The following is a 14,686-nucleotide window of genomic DNA, read 5'->3' as shown; positions in this document are numbered from 1 at the left end:
AGGTGGCAACAACATGTAAGAGGGAGGTGAAAGTGTATAAACTAAGGGAGGAGGAAGTTCGGGGGAGATATAAGCGACTATTGGCAGAAAGGTGGGCTAGTGCAAAGATGAGTAGTGGGGGGGGGGTTGAAGAGGGTTGGAGTAGTTTTAAAAATGCAGTATTAGAATGTGGGGCAGAAGTTTGTGGTTATAGGAGGGTGAGGGCAGGAGGAAAGAGGAGTGATTAGTGGAATGATGAAGTAAAGAGTGTGATAAAAGAGAAAAAGTTAGCTTATGAGAGGTTTTTACAAAGCAGAAGTGTTATAAGAGCAGAGTATATGGAGAGTAAAAGAAAGGTGAAGAGAGTGGTGAGAGAGTGCAAAAGGAGAGCAGATGATAGAGTGGGAGAGGCACTGTCAAGAAATTTTAATGAAAATAAGAAAAGATTTTGGAGTGAGTTAAACAAGTTAAGAAAGCCTAGGGAACGTATGGATTTGTCAGTTAAAAACAGAGTAGGGGAGTTAGTAGATGGGGAGATGGAGGTATTAGGTAGATGGCGAGAATATTTTGAGGAACTTTTAAATGTTGAGGAAAGGAGGCGGTAATTTCATGCACTGGCCAGGGAGGTATACCATCTTTTAGGAGTGAAGAAGAGCAGAATGTAAGTGTGGGGGAGGTATGTGAGGCATTACGTAGAATGAAAGGAGGTAAAGCAGCTGGAACTGATGGGATCATGACAGAAATGTTAAAAGCAGGGGGGGATATAGTGTTGGAGTGGTTGGTACTTTTGTTTAATAAATGTATGAAAGAGGGGAAGGTACCTAGGGATTGGCAGAGAGCATGTATAGTCCCTTTATATAAAGGGAAAGGGGACAAAAGAGATTGTAAAAATTATAGAGGAATAAGTTTACCGAGTATACCAGGAAAAGTGTATGGTAGGGTTATAATTGAAAGAATTAGAGATAAGACAGAATGCAGGATTTCAGATGAGCAAGGAGGTTTCAGAGTGGGTAGGGGATGTGTAGATCAAGTGTTTACATTGAAACATATATGTGAACAGTATTTAGATAAAGGTAGGGAAGTTTTTATTGCATTTATGGATTTAGAAAAGGCATATGATAGAGTAGATAGGGGAGCAATGTGGCAGATGTTGCAAGTATATGGAATAGGTGGTAAGGTATTAAATGCTGTAAAGAGTTTTTATGAGGATAGTGAGGCTCAGGTTAGGGTGTGTAGAAGGGAGGGAGAATACTTCCCGGTAAAAGTAGGTCTTAGACAGGGATGTGTAACGTCACCATGGTTGTTTAATATATTTATAGATGGGGTTGTAAAAGAAGTAAATGCTAGGGTGTTCGGGAGAGGGGTGGGATTAAATTATGGGGAATCAAATACAAAATGGGAATTGACACAGTTACTTTTTGCTGATGATACTGTGCTTATGGGAGATTCTAAAGAAAAGTTACAAAGGTTAGTGGATGAGTTTGGGAGTCTGTGTAAAGGTAGAAAGTTGAAAGTGAACATAGAAAAGAGTAAGGTGATGAGGGTATCAAATGATTTAGATAAAGAAAAATTGGATATCAAATTGGGGAGGAGGAGTATGCAAGAAGTGAATGTTTTCAGATACTTGGGAGTTGACGTGTCGGCGGATGGATTTATGAAGGATGAGGTTAATCATAGAATTGACGAGGGAAAAAAAGGTGAGTGGTGCGTTGAGGTATATGTGGAGTCAAAAAACGTTATCTATGGAGGCAAAGAAGGGAATGTATGAAAGTATAGTAGTACCAATACTCATATATGGATGTGAAGCTTGGGTTGTGAAAGCAGCAGCAAGGAGACGGTTGGAGGCAGTGGAGATGTCCTGTCTAAGGGCAATGTGTGGTGTAAATATTATGCAGAAAATTCGGAGTGTGGAAATTAGGAGAAGGTGTGGAGTTAATAAAATTATTAGTCAGAGGGCTGAAGAGGGGTTGTTGAGGTGGTTTGGTCATTTAGAGAGAATGGATCAAAGTAGAATGACATGGAGAGCATTTAAATCTGTAGGAGAAGGAAGACGGAGTAGGGGTCGTCCACGAAAAGGTTGGAAGGAAGGGGTAAGGGAGGTTTTATGGGCGAGGGGCTTGGACTTCCAGCAGGCGTGCATGAGCGTGTTCGATGGGAGTGAATGGAGACGAATGGTATTTGGGACCTGATGAGCTGTTGGAGTGTGAGCAGGGTAATATTTAGTGAAGGAATTCAGGGAAACCGGTTATTTTTGTATAGCCGGACTTGAGTCCTGGAAATGGGAAGTACAATGCCTGCACTCTAAAGGAGGGGTTTCGGGATATTAGCAGTTTGGAGGGATATGTTGTGTATCTCTATACGTATATGCTTCTAAACTGTTGTGTTCTGAGCACCTCTGCAAAAACAGTGATTATGTGTGAGTGAGGTGAAAGTGTTGAATGATGATGAAAGTATTTTCTTTTTGGGGATTTTCTTTCTTTTTGGGTCACCCTGCCTTGGTGGGAGATGGCCGCATTGTTGAAAAAAATAAAAAAAATTGATTGTAATAATTGACTGTGATAATTGTAATAACTGACTGATAATTGATTGTGATAATTGACTGTAATAACTGACTGTAATAGACTGTAATAATTAACTAACAATTGACTGTAATTGACTGATAATTAACAACATTATCTATGGAGACAAAGATAGGAATGTATGAAAGTATAGTGGCACCAACACTCTTATATGGGTGTGAAGCTTGGGTTGTAAATGCTGCAGCGAGGAGGCGGTTGGAGGCAGTGGAGATGTCCTGTCTAAGGGCAATGTGTGGTGTAAATATTATGCAGAGAATTCAGAGAGTGGAAATTAGGAGGTGTGGAGTTAATAAAAGTATTAGTCGGAGGGCTGAAGAGGGGTTTTTGAGGTGGTTTGGTCATTTAGAGAGAATGGATCAAAGTAGAATGACTTGGAGAGTGTATAAATCTGTAGGGGAAGGAAGGCGGGGTAGGGGTAGTCCTCAAAAAGATTGGAGGAAGGGGGTAAAGTAGGTTTTGTAGGCGAGGGGCTTGGACTTCCAGCAAGCGTGTGTGAGCGTGTTAGATAGGAGTGAATGGAGACGAATGGTATTTGGGACCTGATGAGCTGTTGGAGTGTGAGCAGGGTAATATTTAGTGAAGGGATTCAGGGAAACTGGTTATTTTTATATAGCCAGACTTTGAGTACTGGAAATGGGAAGTACAATGCCTGCACTTTAACCCTTAAACGGTCCAACATCTGAAAAGTATGTAAAAAAATGTAGATCTTCTTTTTTGTTTTACATTTGAAAACGTAAAAAAAAACTTTTATCTACATTTTTTTTTGTTATATTTGAAAATATGTAAAAAAAAAGTAGATCTACTTTTGTAGCACTATGAATTTGAAAGTCGATCTGTTTGGACCGTTTAAGGGTTAAAGGAGGGGTTTGGGATATTGGCAGTTTAGGGGGATATGTTATATATCTTTATGCATATATGCTTCAAAACTGTTTTATTCTGGGGACCTCTGCAAAAACAGTGATTATGTATGAGTGAGGTGAAAGTGTTGAATGATGATGAAAGTATTTTCGTTTTGGGGATTTTTCTGTCTTTTTGGGTCACCCTGCCTCGGTGGGAGATGGCCGACTTGTTGAAAAAAAAAATTAATTGTGATAATTGACTAATAATTGACCATAATATTTGACTGTAATAATTGTCTGTAATAACTGTGATAATTGATTAACAATTTACTGTATTAATTGACTGTAATAATTTACTGATAATTGTGATAATTGACCATAATAATTGACTGTGATAATTGATTATAATAATTGACTGTTATTGTTCAAACAGGTTAAGTAACACATTGTGTGTTTGCAGGTGGTTGGGTTGTTTGAGGGTTGTTTGTTGTGGTTGCAGGGTGACCAGCCCACCACACAACCACTGCTGGATCACCGTGGTAACCTTCTCTTGTGGAATGGTGATATTTTAGCTGGACTGCAGGTACAGTATTATGAACCTTGTATTACAGTCATTGTAGCAGGCTCTCAGGTACAGTATATGAGCTTGTACAGCAAGTCATCGAATAGCATCATTTTGTTTTAATGATGAAAAAACTTAATGAATACAGTGAATACAACTGCTAGACAATAAACGATGCTGTACGAGAGCGCTCAGCGAGCCCATATTTACAGTGGAACCTCAAATATCGAACTTTCTTCGGTCCAGAAGGCTGTACCAAACGAATTTATTCTCATCAGGAATAATGTAAATTAGATTAGTCCATTTCAGACCCTCAAAAATACACTTATAAAAGCACTTACAAAAATACACTTACATAATTGGTTGAGTTGGGAGCAGTTCGATTTTTGAGGTTCCACTGTATTATTGTTTGTTTTTTAACCCTTTGACTGTTTCAGGCCCCTTTCTGAAACTGTCATTATATGTCGCTCAATTTTTGAAAAAAAAAAAAAATTATTTTTTCTTATGAAATGATAGAGAATCTTTTCCCGATGGTAATGACACCAAAAGTTCGAAATTTGGTCGAAAACTCGTGGAATTATGCTCCCGCGAAGTTAGCGGTTTCTGCGACATATGCGTATCGGCGATTTCGCCGACTTTGAGCCCTATTTTCAGCCAATTCCATTGTTCCAGTTGACCAAACTCATAGCTATTTCTTTAGAACTCCATTTTATCTATCAGCTGAGTACAAGAAACCTCCCATTTACTAATTTGGACTACCCAATATGGTGGTCAGAAATTGGCAATTTGGCCAATTTCATGAAAACTAAAAAAGATGCAAATTTCAAAATAGGGTCCAGAATAAACAAGATAGACATTCGTGGCACTAAAATAACATATGCTCTGTTCATTAGTCACATCTCTAGGCCCCTCTTATATTATTATTGCTTTCTATTTTGATTTTTTATTCATACAAAAAAATACAAAATTTACTGTTATGCAGACGACTGCATTATTGTAAAAATGGTATAAATAATATCAGTGCACTAGTGAAAGAATATTAGACTCCCCAGTTGACGTGTATTGGACGTGTGGTGTGATTTATTTACTCTTGAACATTGGTAAAAATCGAACATTTCTGCTACTTTGAGCTTAGTTTCAAGGTCGTTTTCATCGTAAAAGTAATGAAAATCATCTCTATTTCTGTAATATGTTTTCCATTTTATCACCTAAGACCATGAAAACGCGAATACAACGATAAATACTATACGAAAATACACCTCAAAGTCGGCGTTTTATTCCAAAAAAACGATCAGAGTTTTTTTTTTCTCATTACCCAATGTGTGCTGCAGGATTTTTTTTATGTGGTGCACACTGACCACACAGACCCATTCTCTCACATGTGGGCCTACCAGCTTTCTCCCGCTTGATTTGAAGCCGCTAGAATTATTGAGTATATATACGTCAAAAACATTGGCTCGTAAGACGTATTTATACGTCGAAAACAGTCAAAGGGTTAAACTGCATGGTTGTAGGAGGCACTCTTTACAATTTTCACTTTGCAAATATTTATTCTTTGATTTAACCCTGTTGTAATGAGTGCTATAGGTGCACTGTTCACCTCTGATGTCTGTGGCCACAAAAAAACAGAGGAAAAAGTGTGTCATTAAAACCAAAATTAGCCTATCATAAAAAAATTTTTGTTATACAGTGGAACCTCAATATTCGTGCGCCCCAATATTCATTCAACTTGATATTCACCTAACTTTTTCAAGAATTTGACTCAGTATTTGGTCATTGCCCTGATATTCAACTTAAATAAAACGGTCCATCTGGACGAAGGCCAGCGAAAACAAAGCATCATTCGTACAAGCTCCATTAATCTTTTTGGTATTTCATTGTTATTCTGTTGTGTTTTTTTTTTAATGTTTTCATTGAAAATAAGTAATCACAGCCCCAAAAAAGAGTAGTGATCCAAATAAGCCTAAAACAAAAGCAGCGAGAACAACAATTAGAACGAAAGAGGACTCATTATGAAGTGGGAAAGTGGAACATATGTGTCAGACCTGGCCACTCAGTATGGTATGGCAGAATCCACTATATCATCCATATTGAAAAATAAAAGAGGCAATAAAAGGGGCTGATGTGGCAAAAGGAGTGGAAATTCTTGCTGTGAAAAGGTCACAGTTAGTTGAAGAAATGGAAAAACTGGTGACAGTGTTTCTGAAACATTAATTGATAAAATAGCAAAGCAGTTACATAGTGATCTTAGGTGAGACATTCCAGGAAACAGTGCTGAAAGTGATGAATTTAAGGCAGGTAGGGGCTGGTTTGATAGGTTTAAAAAGAGGTGTTGGACTCATTGTGTAGTAAGGCATGAGGAGGCTGCTAGTGCTAACAGAGATGAGGCCGAAAAGTTTATTAAGAATTTAAAACCTATGTAGACATTGAGGGATTTATCATCAACAAGTTTTTAATTGTGTTGATACTGGCCTCTTTTGGAGAAGAATGCCTGAAAGAACCTACATCATACAAGAAGAAAAATCATTACCAAGACACAAGCCCATGAAAGACAGGCTAACACTCTTGTTCTGTGGTAATGCTAGTGGGGACTGCAAAATTAAACCATTGCTAGTCAATGTAATGTGGAGGGCTAATAGTAAAGCTTGGGTAACAAGGTAGTTCTTCACTGCGTGGATACATGAAGTGTTTGCCCCAAGTGTGAAGCAGTACCTTGCCAAAAACAACTTACCATTAAGGTCACATCTGGTAATGGACATTGCTCCTGCTCACCCTCCAGGCTTGCAAGAAAATTTGGTGGATGAATACAGCTTCATTAAAGTGAAGTTCATGGCCTGCTAACACCACTCCTCTCATCCAACCCATGGACCAGCAGGTAATTTCCAGTTTTAAGAAGCTTTACTCAAAAACACTATTTAAAAGGTGCTTTGATGTGACCTCTGAAAGAGAGCTTATCTTCAGGGAATTTTGGAAAAACCATTTTAATATCCTCCAGTGTTTAACTCTTTGAGGGCCCGTCCCATAGTTCTACAGCTTTGAAACAGGATCCATTCCGTAGTTCTACGTGATGAGCTCAGCTCAGTCAGATAAGCTGTCAGTGGTAAATTTGGGTCTAGATATGAGAGAATGGGTCAATGCAGTAAGTATGCACCACATAAAACAAATCCTGAAGCATACAGTGCATAACGAGAAAAAAACTGACTGTGTATATGGTTTAAAAAAAATAACTTTGCAGTGTATTTTCATATGGTTTTTATGTTTATATTCTTGGTTTCTTGGTCTCATTTGATAGAATGGAAGATATATTACAGAAATAGAAAAGATTTTGATGGGTTTTAAGAACGAAACTAGCTTGAGGTTGAGCTCAAAGTAGCGACAATGTTCGTTTTTTGTCGAGTTCACGTTGTCCAATACGTACATGTCAGCTGGTTTGAAATGTGTTTACGAATGCGCTTATATTATTTATACAATTATTACAATATTGCATAAAGTAACTCTTCTAAATCACAGATCACTTTCTAGTTGTAGCTACACTGTCCATCATACTAAAAGAGGAGGCAGTACATATTGTCAATGAGAGCATAGGCAATGGGGTCGAAGAGGTATGACATGTGGTTACAGGAAAGTACGATTGGTGGCATGCATATGAGAAGTTTTTACTAGAAGTGATGCAAGGAGGGAAGAGTATATGGATTTAAGAGAGTACAATTATGAGAGAGTAGATGTTATCAATATTGCAAGTTAAGAAAGCAGAGAACAAATAAGTTAAAAATAGGAGAGGAGAGTTATTAAATGGAGAGTTAGAGGTATTGGGAAGATGGAGGGAATATTTTGAGGAATTGTTAAATGTTGATGAAGATAGGGAAGCTGTGATTTCGTGTCAAGGAGGAATAACATCTTGTAGGAGTGAGGAAGAGCCAGTTGTGAGTGTGGGGGAAGTTCGTGAGGCAAAAAATGAAAGGGGGTAAGGCAGCCGGGATTGATATGATGAAATGTTAAAAGCAGGTGGGGATCAATTAAATGTATGGAAGAGGGTAAGGTACATTGGCAGAGAGCATGTATAGTTAGCCGATTCCCACCAAGGCAAAAAAGAAAAACTGTAGAAGGGTGCTTTACACTACAGAAACAACATTAACACCCCTTTGTTCCTTTGTATAAAGGCAAAGGGGATGAGAGTGCTGTAAGTTGTAGTGGTAAAGTGTATGGTAGAGTTATAATTGAAAGAATTAAGAGTAAGACCAGATGAACAAGGAGGCTTTAGGAAAGGTAGGGGGTGTGTGGACCAGGTGCAGTGAAACATGTGAACAGTTAGATAAGGCTTCTGTGGCATTTATGGATTTGGAAAAGGCATATGACAGGGTATAGGGGGGGCAATTGGCAGATGTTGCAAGTGTATGGTGGCTGATGAAGAGTTTTTTACGAGGATAGTGAGGCTCAAGTTAGAGTATGTAGGAAAGAGGGAAATTTTTTCCCAGTAAAAGTAGGCCTTAGACAAGGATGTGTGATGTCACCGTGGTTGTTTAATATATTTATAGATGGGGTTGTAAGAGAAGTAAGTGCGAGGGTCTTGGCAAGAGGCGTGGAGTTAAAAGATAAAGAATCACACACAAAGTGGGAGTATGGAGGAGGTGAACATATTCAGATATTTGGGAGTGGACGTGTCAGCGGATGGGTCTATGAAAGATGAGGTGAATCATAGAATTGATGAGGGAAAAAGAGTGAGTGGTGCACTTAGGAGTCTGTGGAGACAAAGAACTTTGTCCTTGGAGGCAAAGAGGGGAATGTATGAGAGTATAGTTTTACCAACGCTCTTATATGGGTGTGAAGCGTGGGTGATGAATGTTGCAGCGAGGAGAAGGCTGGAGGCAGTGGAGATGTCATGTCTGAGGGCAATGTGTGGTGTGAATATAATGCAGAGAATTCGTAGTTTGGAAGTTAGGAGGAGGTGCGGGATTACCAAAACTGTTGTCCAGAGGGCTGAGGAAGGGTTGTTGAGGTGGTTCGGACATGTAGAGAGAATGGAGCGAAACAGAATGACTTCAAGAGTGTATCAGTCTGTAGTGGAAGGAACGCGGGGTAGGGGTCGGCCTAGGAAAGGTTGGAGGGAGGGGGTAAAGGAGGTTTTGTGTGCGAGGGGCTTGGACTTCCAGCAGGCATGCGTGAGCGTGTTTGATAGGAGTGAATGGAGACAAATGGTTTTTAATACTTGACGTGCTGTTGGAGTGTGAGCAAAGTAACATTTATGAAGGGATTCAGGGAAACCGGCAGGCCGGACTTGAGTCCTGGAGATGGGAAGTACAGTGCCTGCACTCTGAAGGAGGGGTGTTAATGTTGCAGTTTAAAAACTGTAGTGTAAAGCACCCTTCTGGCAAGACAGTGGTGGAGTGAATGATGGTGAAAGTTTTTCTTTTTCGGGCCACCCTGCCTTGGTGGGAATCGGCCAGTGTGAAATAATAATAATAAAAAAAAAAATCAAAATGAAATTCATGTGTAAAGCCTGGAAATGTAACTAATGAACAAAGGAAATGCTGTTTTAGTGCCAGGAATGCCTGCATTGTTTATTTTGGGCCCTATTTTGAAATTGGCATGTACAGTGGACCCCCGCATAACGATTACCTCCGAATGTGACCAATTATGTAAGTGTATTTATGTAAGTGTGTTTGTACGTGTATGTTTGGGGGTCTGAAATGGACTAATCTACTTCACAATATTTCTTATGGGAACAAATTCAGTCAGTACTGGCACCTGAACATACTTCTGGAGTGAAAAAATATCATTAACCGGGGGTCCACTGTATTAAAATTTGTGTGAAATTGGCCAATTTACCATTTTCTGATCACTTTATTGTAGTGGTGATTGTAGTGCCACGGCCATGCATGACTCACCAGCTCAGGCTGGGACCCCACGCTGTTGACTCCTCAGTTCAAGGACAAAGCGGAGCGTCAGCCACCAGTCCACCACAACCACAACTACCAGCACAACCAGCTTATGATGTCCAGTATCCACCAGCAAACCGTATCTGGGATTGGCAGCAAAATCCCAATTTTGTTCCCAAGCCCCACCAGTTTGATGACTCTCAAAGTGGAATTCTACCAACTTGTCCCCTTGGAAACACTGCAAATGAACTGGAATTTTTTGAACTATTCTTTGACCAGCCATTGATGGAAACTATTGTCAGGGAAAGTAACAAGTATTTTGAGTACACCATGGCAAATACGATGATATCACCACAGTCAAGACTACACTGGTGGATAGAGACAACTGTTGCAGAAATTTATTTGCTCTTTGCAACAATAATGCTTTTGTCTCATGTCTATAAGCATAATATAAAATCATACTGGTCCACAGATCGGCTGATTTGTACCCCGGTCTTCAGTGAAATCATCCCAGTGAACAGGTTTATCTTACTGTTACATTTGTTGCACTTCTCTGACAAAACCAGACCTGACAAAAGTGACAGGTTATACAAGATTAGAAATGTTTTTATGTATCTGAAACAAAAGTTCAACATGTACTTTTATCCATTCAAGAATCTTGTAGTACTTGACGAGTCTTTGATTTTGTTCAAAGGTAGACTGTCGTTGAAACAGTATATACCGAGCAAGAGGAAACACTTTGGTATAAAACTGTTTGTACTCTGTGACTGTGACAGTGGCCTGGTATTGGATATTGTTGTATACACAGAAAGTAAAACATTGAAAGATACCAGGATGTTATTGGGTATCTCAGGTAACATAGTGAGAAGCATGATGGCACCTTATCTTGGTAAGGGTCATACATTATTGGGGAAGTCCATGGGGGTTGGATGTGAGTGGCCAGGATGTGGAAGAGTTGGTGGAGGATCACAATCAAGAGCTAACCACTGAAGAGCTGCAAAACCTTCATCTGCAACAGCAACAGACCACAGCTGAGAAAATTGCTTCAGAGGAGGAGGAAGAGAGAGAGGAAAATGTGTCTTCAGTGATTAAGGACATGTGTGCAAAGTGGAGGAAGATGCAAAGTTTTGTGGAGAAATATCACCCTGACCAAGCTCAAACAAACCATATCTGCAACATGTTCAGTGACAAAACCTTGTCCTGCTTCAAGCAAATCTTAAAGAGACACCAGAAACAGAGCTCTCTGGACAGTTTTTTTGTGTGACAGGGGTACAGTGACTTTCAAGCTGGTCCTAGTGGCAGTTAAAGACAAAGTAGGGAAGTAACTCCAGAGAGGGCTTTGATACCTTAAGTCCTTATGGAAGGGGATTACCCTTCCAAATAATAACCCCAACTCCCTCTCCCTTCCATATTTCTTTCTCATTGTTTTGTGTAGGTAAAACTATAGTTAATCTTTAAAAAATGTATTTTTTTGTTAATATTTTTGTGTGTCTGGAATGGATTAATTGTATTTTCATTAATTCTTATGGGAAATATTATTTCGGTTTTTGGCCTTTTCGGATTTAGGCTGACCTTCTGGAATGGATTACGGCCAATAACTGAGGGTCCACTGTAGTGTCATCTGGAAATAGAACTAGTTGAAGAAGAGGAGACACATTGGGGAGATCATTGATGTAAAGAAAAAAACAGAGGGCCTTGTGCCTTGTGGCACTCCTATGGCTACGGGTTGAGTAGACTGGATTACACTGGTGTCTGTTGCTAAGATTTTAGATATTTAAGGATATGTCTTCTGACCCCATAATGTTCGAGTTTAAGGTGCAAGATATTATAGTACACTGCATCAAATGCTTTTTTGTAGGTCTATGAAAATCCCCAGAGGATATTCATTTATTTTCAAGTGCTTCATTTAGCAGTTTGAGCATTTGTATAATTGTATCATTCATGCTTTTTTTCACCCTAAACCCAAACTGGCAGAGATTGTGAGATATTTAGTAGAAGTAAACTCACATATGTATTTTTTTTTTTTTAAGATTTTAGATAGTAGGGACAAGTTTGATACAGGTGTATAGTTGGATTGCCTTCTTTGAGGATCAGGATAACCCTTGTTATCTTGAGTATGGATGGGAAACTTGAAAATTCAACTGATTTATTAAACAGAGTTGCAGTAATGGGCAATAGCACATGAGATGATTTTTGTTTTTTGTAAAAAGTGGTGGCAACTTATTTAGGTCTCCTCTCTTGTTTCTTAGTGACTTTATGATGAGAGAGACTTCAGAATGATTAGTAGGAGCTAGGAATAGAGTATTTGGGTAATTTCTAGTAAGGTAGTATTTTGCTTGAGTATCTGAGGTTGGGATATTGTTTGTTAGTTCTGATCCTATAGTAGAGAAGACATTAAGTTTGTTGGCAGTGTCTGTAGGCTGAATGTGTGGTTCATCTGGTTTAGTTAAGTTTATATTTGTTTCCGGACAGTTTACTAGAGCCCAAGATTTCAGTGAGGATTTTCCAGGTCTTTGTCATATCTCCTTTTATTTCATAAAATCTGCTTGGAATGGGTTCAATAACTTTGGTCATAGGGCATGTGAACATGCCAACTGCTCCAAGAATCTATTCCTCGTTACCTTATGCAAGTGTTGAAAACTCGAAGCTGATTGGATGAAGCGTTCTCAAGTTATGAGTGAAACAAAACTGAAAATTGAAGGAAAAAAAAAACAAAAAAGGTCAGGAACCTCTTAAAGGTCTCCCTTTGTGGATACCTAATAATTGATGTCAACCACTTGTGGAAAACCAGTGATTGAATGAATGATGGGGAATGTGTTTTCTTCTTTAGGTCTCCCTGCCTTGGTGGGTGATGGCTGTTAAGGTAAAAAATAATAATAATAATATAAACAAATAATAATAATAATAATAATATAAACAAATAATAATAATAATAATAATATAAACAAATAATAATAATAATAATAATAATAATAATAATAATCACATTAATGTTATTTCTTCTGCTTGCAGATTACGAAAGGTATGAGTGACACACAATATATATCAGAATCTTTATCAACTAAGGAAGAAGCTGATATTACATCCTTCCTGGGCAATATAAAGGGACCGTGGGCACTGATTTACTACCAGAAACATACCCAGAGATTATATTTTGGCAGAGATGTCTTGGGCAGACACAGTTTGCTCTGGAGATTGCCGTCTGCCACCTCGCGTGTCTTTTTGATAGCATCTGTCTGCCGGCAAGACGATCGTGTGAAAGAAATTCCAGCTCTTGGCCTTTATTATGTGGATTTTTCTGTTGTTAATTTAGCAGAAGAATTCACAGTTAATTTAATTCCTTGGACTCATGTTGCTGAAGAAACGCTTTTGTCTATGGATTCTGTAATTAACATTAAGAAACACAAGATAAGTTCGTGTATACAAACTAGGTTAAATATGTGTGTTCCTTCCATTGCCATTATAGAAAATATTAAGGCTCTACCCTGCTCATTAGATGAGGAAAATGTAAAGGTACTCTATTTAGCTTTGGAAGATGATGTGGCAAACTTATTAAAAATATTAACAAACTCTATTCGCAGAAGAGTCGAGAAATGCCCACCAAAGTGTCGCGATTGTACGAACTCAACCACAAAATGTGTTCACACTAAAGTCGCGGTACTCTTCTCAGGAGGTTTGGACTCAGCGATGATAGCTCTGCTCTTGGACTCTTGTTTGCCAGAATCAGAAAGTGTTGATTTACTTAATGTGGCATTTCCACAGAAAGTTCCTCAAAATAATCGAGCCAAGAAGCTAAATACAAAGAAAATGTCATCCAGTGACGACGATTCACCGAGAAATTACGAGGTGCCAGACAGAATTTCGGGCAGGCAGTGCTGGCACCAGTTGCAAGAGTTAAGACCACTGAGAAGGTGGAACTTCGTCGAGGTAATTATAACTATTTCTCATGTACAGTAATCATAACTTTCTTATGTATAATAACCATAATTTTACCCCTAGACGGTCCAAACGTATATATACGTTCTTACCGCTAGCGCCCCAAACGTATACATATACACGTTTTAATTTTCCCAACTCCAAATTTGGCACAATTGCCCTGAGATGCCTGGTCGGCATAGAATGGGTCTTAACACTCGGTGTGCACCATATTAAAGAAATCTGGGACCACTTAGTACCTTGTGGGACCACCAGTTAAACTGAGCACCAGCTGGAGCAAACAGTGCGGTAAATGCCAAGGATTCACTGATGTAATGTCATATTAACACTCCCCTTTTAAGAAGAAAGTGATGTTAACCCCAAGTTTAGGGTTTGTCTATCTCTGTATCTATCTCTGTCTATCTGTCTGTCTCTGTCTGTCTCTGTCTCTGTCTCTGTCTGTCTCTGTCTATGTTTATCTGTCTCTGTCCATCTGTCTCTGTCTCTATCTATGTCTATCTCTATCTCTTTCAATCTGTCTCTGTCTATCTCTGTCTCACAGGTACACATAAATACAGTACAAGTATACATAGTGTAAATTACCTAGGATAACCCAAAAAATCCAGACAAAGTGCTATACTCTGCTTGAAGATGTGAGTAAACGTGATGACGCAGTCTTGTGGCTCTCTCTGAGACAGAGAGCTAGACAGATAGACAGGGAGCTTGACAGACAGACAAATAGACAGACAGACATGTTTGTGTACCAGTGAAAACAAAGCCAGGGTCGATGCTCATCAAATGTCACCTCTAATCTTTTCTTATCAAGCCTTATCACTGCATCCTCGCATATGCTCATCAAACGTCAGCTCTTATCAAATGTTATCTTATCATGTCACTGTCAGGGGTGGACTTTGTTTTTCATGCTTCAAGGTAACT

The 14,686-nt window shown here is 39.0% G+C and overlaps 1 protein-coding gene across 3 annotated transcripts in view; it reads left to right on the top strand.

Moving 5' to 3' along the window:
* Positions 1–14,686, top strand: part of LOC128698237 (asparagine synthetase domain-containing protein 1) — an 84,587-nt gene that overhangs the window by 26,140 nt on the left and 43,761 nt on the right. For all 3 annotated transcript variants that reach the window (XM_053790513.2, XM_070089313.1, XM_070089316.1), the window contains 2 exons: positions 3,858–3,980; positions 12,848–13,762. In XM_053790513.2, coding sequence (XP_053646488.2) covers positions 3,858–3,980; positions 12,848–13,762 — 1,038 coding nt within the window. The remainder of the gene's footprint in view (positions 1–3,857; positions 3,981–12,847; positions 13,763–14,686) is intronic.

This window comes from Cherax quadricarinatus, chromosome 2 (assembly GCF_038502225.1).
Source record: "Cherax quadricarinatus isolate ZL_2023a chromosome 2, ASM3850222v1, whole genome shotgun sequence".
Classification (NCBI taxonomy): Eukaryota; Metazoa; Arthropoda; class Malacostraca; order Decapoda; family Parastacidae; genus Cherax; species Cherax quadricarinatus.
The sequence above is the reverse complement of the archived record's forward strand: the minus strand, read 5'-3'. Positions and strand labels throughout refer to the sequence as shown.